This window comes from Cebus imitator, unplaced genomic scaffold, assembly GCF_001604975.1.
Source record: "Cebus imitator isolate Cc_AM_T3 unplaced genomic scaffold, Cebus_imitator-1.0 Scaffold6, whole genome shotgun sequence".
Taxonomy (NCBI): domain Eukaryota; kingdom Metazoa; phylum Chordata; class Mammalia; order Primates; family Cebidae; genus Cebus; species Cebus imitator.
The window spans coordinates 6,830,527-6,844,643 of NW_016107321.1; the positions used below are offsets into that span (position 1 = coordinate 6,830,527).

The window sequence follows — 14,117 nt, forward strand, 5'->3', positions numbered from 1 at the left end:
AAAAAAAAAAAAAAAAAAGAATGGCAGGCTCTCAACACCCACCCCAGAGCCAACCAGGCAGGACCTGATTCACCACAAGTTCTCCAGGTGAGGTGGACAATAAGGCTTTGGAAGCACTGCTGTCCTGGGCTTGCTGACTCATGCTGAAGAGCGGAAGTGCTCTCGGCCAATGTCCCTAAGGTTCATCCCTCACCTGGTCATGACACACTCACCACTTTCTCCAGCAAATGTGTGTGCCAGGCTCTAGAAGCATTCTCTCCCTCCTCAGAGTCATTCAGACTGCGCAGCTAAGCTGTGATAGACCCAAAGCCTCTCCTGGCCTGGCACATCTCCCTCTCTGAAAGCGAAGGTATTGACTTTGCAGCTGAAAAGGAGACCAGGGCTGGGTACAGAAGAGGCAGGCGCCCAGGCCTGGGTACAGAAGAGGCAGGCGCCCAGGACTAGGTACAGAAGAGGAGGCGCCCAGGGCTGGGTACAGAAGAGGAGGCGCCCAGGGCTAGGTGCAGAAGATGGGTACAGAAGAGGAGGCACCCAGGGCTGGGTATAGAAGAGGAGGCGCTCAGGGCTGGGTACAGAAGAGGAGGCGCTCAGGGCTGGGTACAGAAGAGGCAGGCGCCCAGGGCTGGGTACAGAAGAGGCAGGCGCCCAGGGCTGGGTACAGAAGAGGCAGGCGCCCAGGGCTAGGTACAGAAAAGGAGGCGCCCAGGGCTGAGGTCTGGCTGTCCCATTGCCAAGGTTGTCTTGCAAGCCTCAGTTTTACTCACTGTGAGCAGCCACCTATTTCCCTGTCCTCTGTGCAGAGAGGTGGGAAAGAAATCAGGTGAAGGGTTTGCAGGTGGTATCACGGGAACATTCTAGGGTCAGAGTAGAGGAAAGAGCAGGAGGTCGACACCCACCAGTCAGTAACAAGTCAATGCAGGACCCCCCTCGCCTTAGCATTCACAGACAGGCAGCGGCGGCAGGGTGAGAAGCTGCCCAGGAGGCTGTGCTCACCCCAAATCTGGCTATTTTGCCACATCTTGCCAGGAGCCTGGAGCAGCCCTGTCCTCCGCTGGGTCTGAGAGGCAACCGTGAACATGCCGCCCTCTCCCGCAATCCAAGTCCCACACCAACGCCAGAGCCAGGAGAGCATTTAGAGCCAGAGTTCTGCTCGGGGAGACCACATCCTACTTCAAAGGACCCCGGCGACATGCGCCTTCATTTCCTAGCAGCTGTGATGAAGGGGCAGGGGTGTGGGGCAAGGCCCTGTCCTCAGGGGGCGTGTGGGCTCGCTGAAAAACACACAACTCCACCCGAGATGGAAGGCTGCCTTGCGGCACAGTGGACGCGGGCTCCACCAGCCCCAGCCGTGGGGAGAGGGAGGCAGGAGAGTTGGCAGAGATGCAGGAACACAAACAACCATGCACCTGGCCCGAGAGCCCCATTTGCTCAAAAACCTGCCTTAGAATGGAGCTCAGACCTCCGCACTGGGGCCACCTCCCACAGTCTGGGCCCGGGGCACAAGCTGTCCGTCTGGCTCCGTGGCTGACAGGCTCCCAGCGAATTCGCTGCTCGGAGTCACCTTTTCAACCAGGAGGCTTTACAAGCAGTGGCAGCCCGCCAGCCTCGCAGGCCAAGGGCACAGACGGTGCAGCCCACGGGACCTGGCCAGGGCATCTAGCTTCCTGGCGCAGCACCACACTCACGCCCCGAGCCTGGCTCCTGCCCAGTGCCCCCGGGGCAAGGCACGGTTCCGTCCACCCACTCTGCAGAGCCTCCCAGGGCCCCAGAAAAGCCCACAGGGGCAGGAAGACACGCTCGGCAGGACCCCAGCACCCTCCCGCAGACACGTCTCCAGCTCAAATCCAACCTCGGAGCTGACCCAGTCCAACATTCTGGGTTTGCCAGACCTCGTGTTCCTTGAGAAGCCTGGGGTCTTGTAGCATCCTCTACACTGCGAGCACTTTCCTCAGCACCCTGGGCCGCATCGGCCTCTGTTCCCAGTGCTGGGACATCCATGTGGAGGCTCCACTCTGCCCCCAGGAGCATGGCCTTGAAGCCCACGTTTCTCTCAGGGATCAAGCTTCGTCTTTGTAGTGCCACACCCTCTGCTCAGAGAGGCGCTGGCTGTTTCCCCAGTGAGAGCCGCCTGGATCAAAAGCGTGTGCCAGATGGAAACCGAGACAAGCCAGAGGCAACAGGACAAAGGGGGTCTTTTTCCATATGTATATATTCAATTTTTTTCCTAAGGAACGTATTGTTCTCTGGAGCCTTCCACTGGAGGTGGAGACTCAGGCAAGTTCTTAAGTCTGTGCCTCGGTTTCCCCAAGCGTACAATGGCGATTACCAGTACCTGCCTTGACATAAGGATGAAGTAAGTTAATATGTATAAGCCACTTGGATCAGCACCTGGTAGATGGTAAACATACCATAAATGTCAGCTATTATGATCAAGTTGAATCAAAGTTAATTTAACCAGTTAAAAACTCCAAACAGCCTGCAACAAACATCCTTGAAGCAAAACGGGCTAGTGACCTGGAATATTTCCTGAGATAAACTTCTGCGCATAGAATCCGGGGTTAAGCTCTTGCATGCTGTTAAGGGTTTTCATTCATGTGCCTAAACTTCCCTCCAGAAAGAAAGAGCAGCTTACATTCACGTCAGCAGTGCCGGAAGGCTCCTGCCCGTAAGATCTGGAAAAGAAGCAGGGCCCTGAACTGGGCTGTTTTGTATGGACTTGAGAGTGGACCCAGCCTGCGCAGTGACAGCCTCCCATCCAGAGTGTGGTTGATGGCACCGCAGCTTGGGGGCTTTAAGTGTCAAGCGCACCCTCCCAGGCCAATTTGGTTTTCACCTTGAGAAGAGCCGGCCACGACACCACCGACCCCCGCCCAGAAATGCTAACGGGGGACTCCAATCAAATTCCCAAGTCTGAGCCCGGCCAGTTTACCCACGGCTTTGAGGACAATTCAAGTGGAAAGAAAACAATATATTCCTCAACCTCAGTGACGAGCCCGAAGGAGCCAAGCGACAGAAACTGAGCAGCCCCCTGAGGACACCAGGAGCACTCTAGAAGGGAGACACGGCAGAGAGACACAGGCTGGGACATGTGCCCAGGGCAGGTCTGCCTGAATATCTGCAGGGGCTGGGGCCAGGGCACCCATGAGCTCTGCCTCCTGTATGCCAAACTTAAGTTTTAAATCAAGCTAACAAAGTAAAACAGTTAAATAAAATAGGTTCTATCCTCCTACCTTGAAAAGTACGCTGCCATGACCACCTGGAGGGCCAGGTTCATGCTGTGGCCAGTGGGGAGGGCTGCCCCTGCCTGCTGCCTTCTCTTTCCCCGCAGCCCCCAACCTGGGCTTCATGGCCCCCCCGCAGGGAGCCTCATGCTTACACATGAAGAGTCCCAGCTAGTGTGTGTCCCATTCCACCTGTAACACGCCCTTGCCACACCCACGCCCAGGTCTGGGGTGGACATGTGGCTGCAGTCTGCCTGATGCCGTGGGAGGGGCTGCACAGCTGCAGGATGTGCTTAGCACACTCCAGGGTCTCGAGCAGCAGGAGTGTCATCCAGCAAGGGGAGCGCAGAGGACACTGGACAGGGCCCTCGGCCCTCTCTTGCCCGGGGCTAGAGGCAGTGCTGTCAAAGGGCCCAGATCTTGTCCTCCTGAGCTCACCAGCAGAGAGCATCCTGTTCTTCCAAGCTGTGGTCGACCCTTCCCACATGGTCACTTTGCTTTTAAAAATGTGTCTTGGCCAGTGTCTCAGAATCAGTTCATGCCACTGTTTCTGCTGTTGGTCACATGGAAATCTGCCAACTAAATTTTGAACTTGCATAACATGGTGACTGTAGTTAATAGATATTTCAAAATTGCTAGGAGAGTCAATTTCAAATGTTCTCATTCCAAAAAATAAGTGGTCAGCTGCGGTGGCTCGAGCCTCTAATCCCAGAACTTTGGGAGGCTGAGGTGGGTGGATCACTTGAGGTCAAGAGTTCAAGACTAGTCCGGTCAACATAGCGAAACCCCATCTCTACTAAAAATACAAAAATTAGCCAGGCATGGGGGCATATGCCCGTAGTCCCAGCTACTCAGAGGCTGAAGCAGGAGAATCGCTTGAACCTGGGAAACAGATATTGCAGTGAGCTGAGATCACGCCATTGCACTCCAGCCAGGCGACAGACCGAGACTCCAACTCAATAAATAAACAAACAAAGCATCTGAGGTGATAACTATGTTAATCATCTTGATTGAATCATCCCACATTGTACACATATATGATAACTTTGTGGTCCATAATATATAATAATTATAATTTGTCAGCCCATTGCAGTGGCTCATGCCTGTAATCCTAGCACTTTGGGAGGCCAAAGTCGGCAGATCACTTGAGGTCAGGAGTTCGAGACCAGCCTGGCCAACAAGGTGAAACCCCATCTCTATTAAAAATACAAAAATTAGCTGGGTGTGGTAGCACACACCTGTAGTCCCAGCTACTCAGGAGGCTGAGACAGGAGAATCACTTGAACCTCCAGAGGTTGCAGTGAGCCGAGATCGCACCACAGCACTCCTGTCTGGGTGACAGAGCGAGACTTGATCTCCAAAAACAATAATAATTTGTCAATTTACGTTAAAATTTAAAAAACGAACTTACATATCTAAATGCAAGTAAGAAAAAAAAAGCCAACCCAACAAATTAGAATCTTGCCTGGCATTAAAAAAACTAAATTTTAAGAGATTCATGTTTTCATCAAAAATAAAAAGACAAGTGAAATAAAATTGACAATATATTGATAATTACCAATGCTAAATGACAGGTACACAGCGGATTCATTTTTCCCTCTACTTTTGTGTTTAAACATTTTCACAATTAAAGGTTAAAAGCAAAGTTTTTGAGCCACACAGCCAAAACAAGAACATGGTAAGATTTGAAATCACGATATTATAGGTGAGTTACAAAAACCATGGGAGGGCTGGGCGCGGTGGCTCATGTCTGTAATACCCGCACCTTGGCGGGCCAAGGCTGGTGGATCTTTTGAGGCCAGAAGTTTGAGACCAGCCTGACCAACATGGTGAAACCCCTTCTCTACTAAAAATACAAATATTAACTGACTGTGGTGGCACATGCCTGTAGTCCCAGCTACTCTGGAGGCTGAGGCAGGACAACCATTGGGACCTGGGAGGCGGAAATTGCAATGAGCCGAGATGGCGCCATTGCCCTCCTGCCTGGCTGACAGAGCGAGACTCCATCTCAACAACAACAACAAAACACCATAGGAGAAGCACACACTATCCCAGTTTGCATTTTGTAAATACGACGCAAAGACAACCTACCACGAGGACAGGAGGCAAACCAGCCCTGGAGGCAGACAGGCCAGGACTGTTCAAGTTTCCCAGGTCAGGGGCCCTGGAGCCCTCACCTGGTCCCACCTGTGGTTCCCACTTCATCCAAGAGCACTTATCAAATGGTGACTTATTTGATCCTCTCCAGTGCTCTTAGCAGATCAGAATTCCAGTCCATGACCCAATAAATCTGGCCACAAAGCCTGAGAAAGTGACCTAGGCACCAGTTCACACTGTGTCCTGCTCTGCCCGGGGGCCATCTCACCAATTCAAACAAAGCTAAACTCAAGGTGTGGCCTCTGCACAAGCAGCAGCTGGGAGAACCTCAGGCCTGGTGTTTACACAGAACCTTTCCCCAGAAGCTCAGAGTAATTTAGGGACACCCATTAATTAACTTAATGAAGTCTCTCAAGCCTCTTGCCCCATCCCTGCCTCCCTGCAAAGCCAGGCTGGGGAGCAGGAGGCAGGCTTCACTCACACACAGCCCGAGTGTTACACAGGGACACCCTCAGGCCACCATTCCTGGGGGGCTGTTGGAGAATCTTGAACTTTGGAACACAGTGGCTCACTCTGAAAATAAACAAAATCTGTTAACGATAAGCACTTTTCCCTAAGTTTACAACAGACAGAGACAGGAAGGGTTGTTGTATGTGCAAATAAGGGAACATCTGTTTGCTAATTGCAGACTGTGGGCCAGAGAACCTGGTACCAGCTACTGGGCTTCCCACCTGTGCTGAGAAGGCCTCCTACCCCCCAATCAGGTCCCCGAGACTTCATAAAAACCTTTTAAATGGGTGCCGATACATTTTGACTTTTCTGCCTCTGGAATTTCTGCTCCCACTGATCTACTTAAAAGACAGATTCACAACCTAACTCTTTCAGAAGCAGGAATTTGGAATGATTCTTCACAACCCAACTCTCTCAGAAGCAGGAATTTGGAATGATTCCTTCAACAATCCTGCTAGCAGTCCAGATGGCCTTGTGTGAAGAGCTCACTCTCGAATAGGACAGGTGAGGACAGGTGCAGAAGGGAGGAGTCCAACAGTCCACGAATCATGCACCATCAGTTTTCCTAAAAATTACAGACCAGTTCAAGCCTCTGGCTGTCTCCAGGCATTGCCTGAAAATGATAAGGAACCACCTGGCCCCTTTGGTGAAAGGCGCTTTTCCAGTTGAGATCCCTCAGGAATAAAACGTGCTAGGAAGGGTCAGCGCCTATGGTCATCAGGCCCATGCCCCTCATCTCCCATGGCCCCTAAGAAAGCAGCTGTGGGCATCTGTAGCAGAGCAGGACAGAAGGTACAGTGACTTAGGGACCAGGAAAGACCACTACCCCCCAAGCAATTACCCACAACTTCCGCCTCTCGGCCTTTCATTACTAACTGGGAGGACCCATCACAGGAAAACCACAGCTGAAGAGAACAGGAAGCTACTCCCAACTCTGAACCTCAAAGAAAAGGTGAAAGGTCAATATCAGACCACTAGCCATACCAGCTGCTGTACAAAGGTACTGTCCCATACAAAAGTAGAGACTGCAATCTTCTTGTAAAAATTCACCTTCTCGGGTCAGGAGAGGTGGCTCATGCCTGTAATCCTAGCACTTTGGGAGGCCGAGGCGGGTGGATCACTTAAGGTCAGGATTAGAGACCAGCCTAGCCCCATGGCGAAACCCCGTCTCTACTAAAAATACAAAAATTATCCGGGCATGGTGGCGTGAGCCTGTAATCCCAGCTACTGGGGAGGCTGAGGCAGGAGAATCGCTTGAACTTGGGGGGTGGAGGTTGCAGTGAGCCGAGATCACACCACTTCACTCCAGCCTGGGCAATGAAAGCAAAACTCCATCTCAAAACACACACAAATTAACTTTCTCAAAGAAACAGCTAGCTAGCCCATTGGAACACAGATGGGAATTTCAAGTTCAGAGCCATTTTATCCAATAGTGATGCATTTAGGATATTTTGAAAGTTTGAAACGACTTTCTAGTAACAGAAGGCTCTCTCCTACAGTCCTCCTCTGGACTGTAGCAAAGTCACCAAATGCTACAGCTGCTTTCTAAAAATAGTTTCATTTCACTTAAACAAAACAGACTTTTAAAAAGTAAGTTTTCAGGGCAGGCATAGTAGTTCATGCCTGTAATCCCAGCACTTTGGGAGAGCAAGGCAGGAAGATCGTCTGAGCCCAGGAGTTCCAGACAAGCATGGGCAACACAGTGAGACCTCATCAAAAAAGAAAAATTAGCCAGGAATGGTGGCACGGGCCTGTAGTCCCAGCTACTCAGGAGGCTGAGGCGGGAGGATCACTTGAGCCCGGAAAGTTGAGGCTGCAGTCAGCTGTGATTGTGCCACTGCATGCCAGCCTGGGCAACAGAAGCAGCCTCTGTTTCAAAAAAAAAAAAAAAAAAATTAAGTTTTCAACTGAAAAATGAATGCTAGGTTAAATGACAAATGTGGACTGCACATGAGTTGAAGACGAGCCAATTCCTCTCCACATTCTCTGGTCTAAAATCTGGTATACTGTAATCACCAACGTGATGTAAACCTCAGCCCAAACTTCAGCTCCTAATGGAAAATATGCACTACATTACTGTCAATCATTTTTAAATCTTCACTTTTGAAAAAATATTTTTTTCCAAGCAGCTTCAAAGAACTCTTAATTGTGTATGAACCTTGCTTAATGTTGCCATAATCCAACTGAAGGACATTTTAATCTCTTTGATGAAACAGTAGTTTTGCACCGTGAAATTAATCTTTCGCTTCTGATAAATGTGGCATGAAGTAGACATCTAAAATGGAATGGAAACTTCTGTGGTTTTCTTTCAAGGCCATACCAAACGACCAAACTTAGACTCTTCAGGACAGCACAAATTGGAATAATCTGAAAATAACTTAATCTACAATTCGCTGCACACCTTTGATGCTGAGAATACTGGAGACATTGTTTCAGTAATCAAGTGACTGAGAACAAGCTGGATAAATGCATGTTAATGAAATGATCAGGGAATCAGACAGTCCTTCCAAGACATACATCCGAACAGGAGTTGGTGCATATAAATGTGAAAACAAGGCTAGAGACATCTGCGAGCCGTGACTGTCTGCAGCATTTGTGACCACCTCAAGTGCACGTGACTCCGCGCTGCACCTTGTTTAGCTCGGAATACCGGCAAACGGCTACAGCTGGACGCCTACTGGTGGGCGCCTACTCTCCCGTGTCCACATTTACAAGCCTAACAATCAGGTCTGGTTTCACGTGCTTTGGTGCTACCCAGGCTTTCCTTATAATGGTTAGCACAAAACAAGGGACCCAGGACGTTAGCGATACCAGGAAGCCAGGCATTAATGACATTATAGAAACTGCCACATGAAAGTCAGGTGGACCGTGTCACCTTGGCAAGCAACTTTCTTAGCCTCTTCGGGCCTCAGTTGGCTCATCTGCAAAATGGAGACAATAGCTCTTTAGTAGAATTGTGAAAATTAAGTGAGATAATGTTCTAAAGGCCATAGCACAATGCCAGTTTCAAGGCTTCTGACGTCCATAGGTGAAATTCGCTGGCTTACAGGATCTAACGCAGCATAAAGGTAATGTCATGGTAAATTTACTTACAAGTTCTATACATTGCAGTACCCATGCTTCTCGACCAAGTATTTAAGTGGGACAAAGGTGCCATCAGCAGTTTCTCCAGAGCCTATGTTCTGGGGCTTTGGTCCCCATCCCCTCCAGGAGTGGCGCCGCCAACACAAACCAAAGGGCAATCGCTGGTTTCATCAACAGGTGCCAAAGGAAAGGCGCCAGGCACAAGGTCAGGCCGGCTCCCAAGTCAACCCCCGCCCCACGCCGGGATTCTCATGAATACGCAAAGCGCTCCAGCCGGCTCTCCAGCAACCACATCCTGCGGCCGCAGAGACCGGTGATCCCCGAGGAGGGGCGGTCGGCCTCCGTGCGCCACGCCCAGCCGGAGTGCCCTCCGAAGTCCCCAGCCCCACTTCATTCAAAAAGCCACCCCTCCGCCCGCGACCCCCACACCCCGGTAGTCCCCGCGCCGCCCGATTCCCTCGGGAAAGGGGGTACCCGTCTTCCCAACGCTGGGAGAAGGCGGGCGCCCTCGCCTCTGGGCCGGACTCACCCAGCGTGGCCACCGTGCCGGCCTCGAACAGCAGGCAGTCGCCGCGGCCGCGCGCCTCCAGCAGTACGCTGCAGTCCCCCGCGGCCCCCAGGCGCCCCAGCAGCCGCAGTCCTTTGCTCAGGGCCATGGGCGCCGGGCCCGCTGCGGCTGGGGCCGGGGCCGGGGCCGCGTCCCCGCGAGGGCGCGCTGCCAGAGACAGCTCCCCGTGCGCCCGCAACTTCCCAGAGTTTCACTTTGCGCCGCCGCTCCCGCCGCGCCAGGCTCCTCCCCGGCCTCCTCCTCCCCACACCCGCCTCCCCGGCTGGGGCAGGTGAGGGCGCTCCGCGCCCCGGGTCCTGCGCTCCCCCCTGTGGCCAGGCAGCTGCGCGAGGCCGCGCCCGGGGGCTGAGGCTCTCCGCGGGCGGGCGTGGAGCGGAAGGGCCTCCCAGATGCCACACATTCCTCGCCGCGGAGGAGGCTGCCCCGCGCGGGGCGCCCCCGGGAGCCTGGCCGCGATGCCGGCCGCTCGCAGCCTTATATGGGCAGCCCGGCCCGGGAGTCCGCCAGGCTGGACCCGCCGCCTGCTCCCGCCCGGGGCGCTGCGCCTCCCTGTGTGGTCGGCTCCTGCGACCCTAAACCAGTCCTTTCGACCCTGCGTGCCTGGTCTCCCTGCGGTGAAGCCGGGTCATAACTGCGTCTACTTGGGCGCCGAGGGCTGAGTTAATTTGCAGAGGCGCTTAGCGGGTGCGGGGCGCGTGGAGCGGGCTGGAGAAAGGTTGCCTTTCACTAGCGTTCTGTCCCCGAGGCTGTTGCGGTCACCGTCCCCGCCAGGGAGAGGTGTTGAGGGTCAAGGATACGTTGTCGAGGAGAGACCTGGGGCTGTGAACCCACTCACCACGTGACCCTGCCTTCCCTGCGCTCCACTTTCCTCGCCTGTCAGATGGCGACAGTGCCTTTCCCACCAGCCCTGGACACCCGCATGTGTCCGTGTGTGTACGGGTGTGTGTGGCCTAGCAGCCCAGTCCCCTGAGGCTTGGCCTTCTGAATCCGGGTTCTAGCACCGAGGCCCGGCCTGTTAGAGCTGCAGGGCAGGTGGGGTGAGGGTGGGAGTTTAGGGTTGAGTTGGAATCATCCTTTGGGGTGTCTAGCGGCTTAATTCCCTTCTCTTGTGATGGGTACCTGGGGATGGCCCCAGAGGCCTCCATGAACTGCTTCCATAGGCCCCCAACTCTCTTCCCCCATCCTGCTGCACTGTCCAAACTGTTTGTCTCTGGGACTTGTTCTAGAGCCAAGCAGAACATTGCCGTGTCCTTTCTGACATGCGGTAATGACCAGACAAGCCATCCTCAGGGGATAACCTCTCAGGTGATGACTGGGTAATAAATATGAACAACCTCCTGGGGTTGTTAGTATTTATTACCCAGTCATCTTGACCCTCAGCCCATTTCCTGGCCGACGAAGTCCGCCCAGGTCAAGCATGATGTGCTCAGTATCTCAGGCCTGAGGCTCCTCAGCTGTCTGAGCAGCTTCTTCCTGTCTGAATGGAAATATTGCTACCTCATGAAAACAGTGTGCCCATTCAATGAGGCAGATTGGCCTTTGGCCCACTTTTTGACCCAAAGCTCACTTCTTCCAGGAAGCCTTCCTGGAATGCTGAGGTCCCAGATAATAGTGCTTGTATAATACTCAGATTTACAAACTTCGGTTCTCACCTACTCATATGTTGCTTGAGAAATGTTCTTATATCTTTTCTCTTAGCCCTGTTTTGCAAATTAAGTGGTAAGGCCTTAGGGAGGGGACCCAGCCTTCCATTTGTTATTCTCTCTCCTCTTTCCTAACTAGCATCACATGGCGTAAAGTTCTGCACAGCGGCATGGTGTACCTATTTTAGAAATGTTCCTGCTGTCAGGACCAGCACTTGAGCTTCACAGCTTATAGAATCCAAGTCACCATCAACTGTAAAATGAACCACTATTTTATGTACCAGAGGGGGAAAAAAAACCAAACAAACTTTCCAATTAAACTAGAACATGCCACTAATAGTCATCTCTGCCCAGATTTCGACAATGTTAAAATGCACATCTCAGACCCAAGGAACGACAGTGGTGTTCCTCCATCTCTGAGGATTGGCTGGGTGGGCCAAGAGCCTGCTGGGTTTGGGGCCTCTGCCCTCTGGTTTCGGGTGGGACAGCCCACCTGGGCAGCAGAGGCAGGAGGCAGCTTCCTCACATGCGCACTGGCCGCATAGACCAGGGTACCCAGGCACCGGCGCCTTTCGCCGATGGAGCAAGTAACTGACCTTGAGACATTCAAGGAAAAGATTGGCTCAGACACCTAAACCCCCAGTGGAATCTGGGCAAAGGAATGGGCCCATCTGCGGCAGGAGGGTTGGGCATTCCCCTTTCTCAGATGTAGAATGCCTGGAGGGCAGGGATTTGGGAAGGGGAGAAGGTAGGGAAGGAAGCAAAAGCCAATTCCACCAGCCCCAGAGTAGGCCACAGCAGGAAATGTAGCTCAGCGTGGGGTGGGCTAGGGAGCCAGCAGGTTATCAGGCAAAGAAAGAGGGGAAACTAGGGGAGAAATTATGCACTGAATGTTTGAGCCGCCCTACCCCCCACCCCGGCTGCCCTACCAAATTCATCTGTTGAAGCCCTGTCCCCAGTGGAATGGTGTTTAGAGGTGGGACCTCTGGGAGGTCATTAGGGTCAGATGACGTCATACCAGTGCGGCCCTCACGATAAGAATGATAAGATTAGTGTCCTTTTAAGAAGAGACAGGCCGGTGCGAGTGGCTCATGCTATAATCCCAGCACTTTGCGAAGCTGAGGCGAGTGGATCACTTAAGGTCAAGAGTTCGAGAACAGCCTGGCCAACATGGCAAAACCTGGTCTCCACTAAAAATACAAAAAAATTAGCCGGGTGTGGTGGTGCATGCCTGTAATCCCAGCTACTCGGGAGGCTGAGGCAGGAGAATCACTTGAACCCGGGAGGTGAAGGTTGCAGTGAGCCAAGATCGTGCCACTGCACTCCAGTCTGAGCAACAGAGCACTACTTCGTCTCAAAGAAAACAAAAAGAAAAACAAGAGGAGACACAGAGGGAAGGCCCTGAGCATCTGCCAGCCAGGAAGAGGGCCCTCACCGGAGTCACACCAGCTGGCTGGCACCTTGATCTTGGACTTTCCAGCTTCTAGAACTGAGAAATAAATTTCTATTGTTTAAGCCACCCAGCCTATGGTATTTTATTGTGGAAGCCTGTATTAGTCCATTTGTGTTACTATAAAGGAATATCTGAGACTGGAAAATTTATAAAAAGAGGTGTCATTGGCTCACAGTTCTGCAGGCTGTACAGGAAGCATGGTGCTGGCATCTGCTTCTGGGAGGCCTCAGGAAGCTTACAGTCAGGGTGGAAGCAGCCAGGAGCCAGCATGTCACATGGTGAGACTGGAGCAGAAGAGCTAGCAGGGAGTTGCCGCAGTCTTTCAAACACCCAGCTCTCACGTGAACTAATCGAGCAAGAACTCACTTATCAAGAGGATGGTGCTAAGCCATTCATGAGAGACCCACCCTCATGATCCAGCCACCTCCCACCAGGCCCCAGCTCCAGCACTGGGGAGTACATTCCAACAGGAGATTTGGATCGGACAGACATCCAACCCATATCAGAGCCTGAGCCGAGTAAGACAGAAGAGGTTTAAAAGAAATACAGGCCTATAATCCCAGCTACTCGGGAGGCTGAGGCAGGAGAATTGCCTGAACCCGGGAGGCGGAGGTTACAGTGAGCCGATATCATGCCATTGCACTCCAGCCTGGGTAAGAAGAGCGAAACTCCATCTCAAGAAAAAAAAAGAAAGAAATTGCTCTCTATAAACCAAATGTGAATAAGTAATTAAGGACTATAATCGCCACCTTACCCAGATAATGTGTAAACAAATGCTAATCTTGACTTTTGTGAACCACTTAAGTAACAACCAGAATGTCAGAAGTCCCCTGGCCCTCGGAGTGTCCGGAGCCCCTCACCCCATCTTCGCCCAGGAATCCACTGGAATGTCCGGAACCTCCTCACCCCCACCCTGCCCCTCACCCTCACTCCCAAGGTGATTTTTACAGGTATAAAGGGTCTTGATACCCTCCTTTCGGGGCCACGGGTTGGAGAGACGCGATTCCTCCGTGGCCAGCGGCAATAAAGAACCTGCAGTTTGGCAAAAAAGAAAAAAAAAAAGAAATACAGGTCTGTATTTGCTGCCTGATTGTATAATAGGAGCCACACAAAGGACAGTGGGAAGTCAGACGGGATCCCAGCATTTTGACAGTGGCAATTCCATCCCAGAGCGAGAAGAACTGGGGAGGAGGGTTTAATTGGAGACAGAGACTGGGGGGGGCGGTCCTCCAATGGGAAATGGCTACAGATCAAGGGCCAGAAATGAATATGGCAGTGATCAAAGGGGAGTGGAGACAGACAGGAGAAGAAGGCGGGGCCAGAAGTACCCCGAGGGAGCAGAGGAGCCACGGGCGTGACCCTGAGAGCTCTGACTCTCACGTGAACTAACCGAGTGAAAATTCATCATTGACCGGGCGCGGTGGCTCAAGCCTGTAATCCCAGCACTTTGGGAGGCCGAGGCGGGTGGATTATGAGGTCAAGAGATTGAGACCATCCTGGTCAACATGGTGAAACCCCGTCTCTACTAAAAATACAAAAAA

The 14,117-nt window shown here is 52.4% G+C and overlaps 1 protein-coding gene across 6 annotated transcripts in view; it reads right to left on the reverse strand.

Annotated features, from left to right (window-relative positions):
• Window positions 1–9,693, reverse strand: part of SYNJ2 (synaptojanin 2) — a 121,530-nt gene extending 111,837 nt beyond the window's left edge. For 3 of the 6 annotated variants that reach the window (XM_017538567.2, XM_017538577.2, XM_017538557.2), the window contains exon 1: window positions 9,442–9,691. In XM_017538567.2, coding sequence (XP_017394056.1) covers window positions 9,442–9,568 — 127 coding nt within the window. In that variant the 5' untranslated portion in view covers window positions 9,569–9,691. Of the gene's footprint in view, window positions 1–9,441 lie in introns of all 6 variants that reach the window. The other 3 variants (XR_001828104.2, XM_017538584.2, XR_005201804.1) reach the window with 2 other exon arrangements.
• Window positions 9,694–14,117: the final 4,424 nt, after the last annotated feature.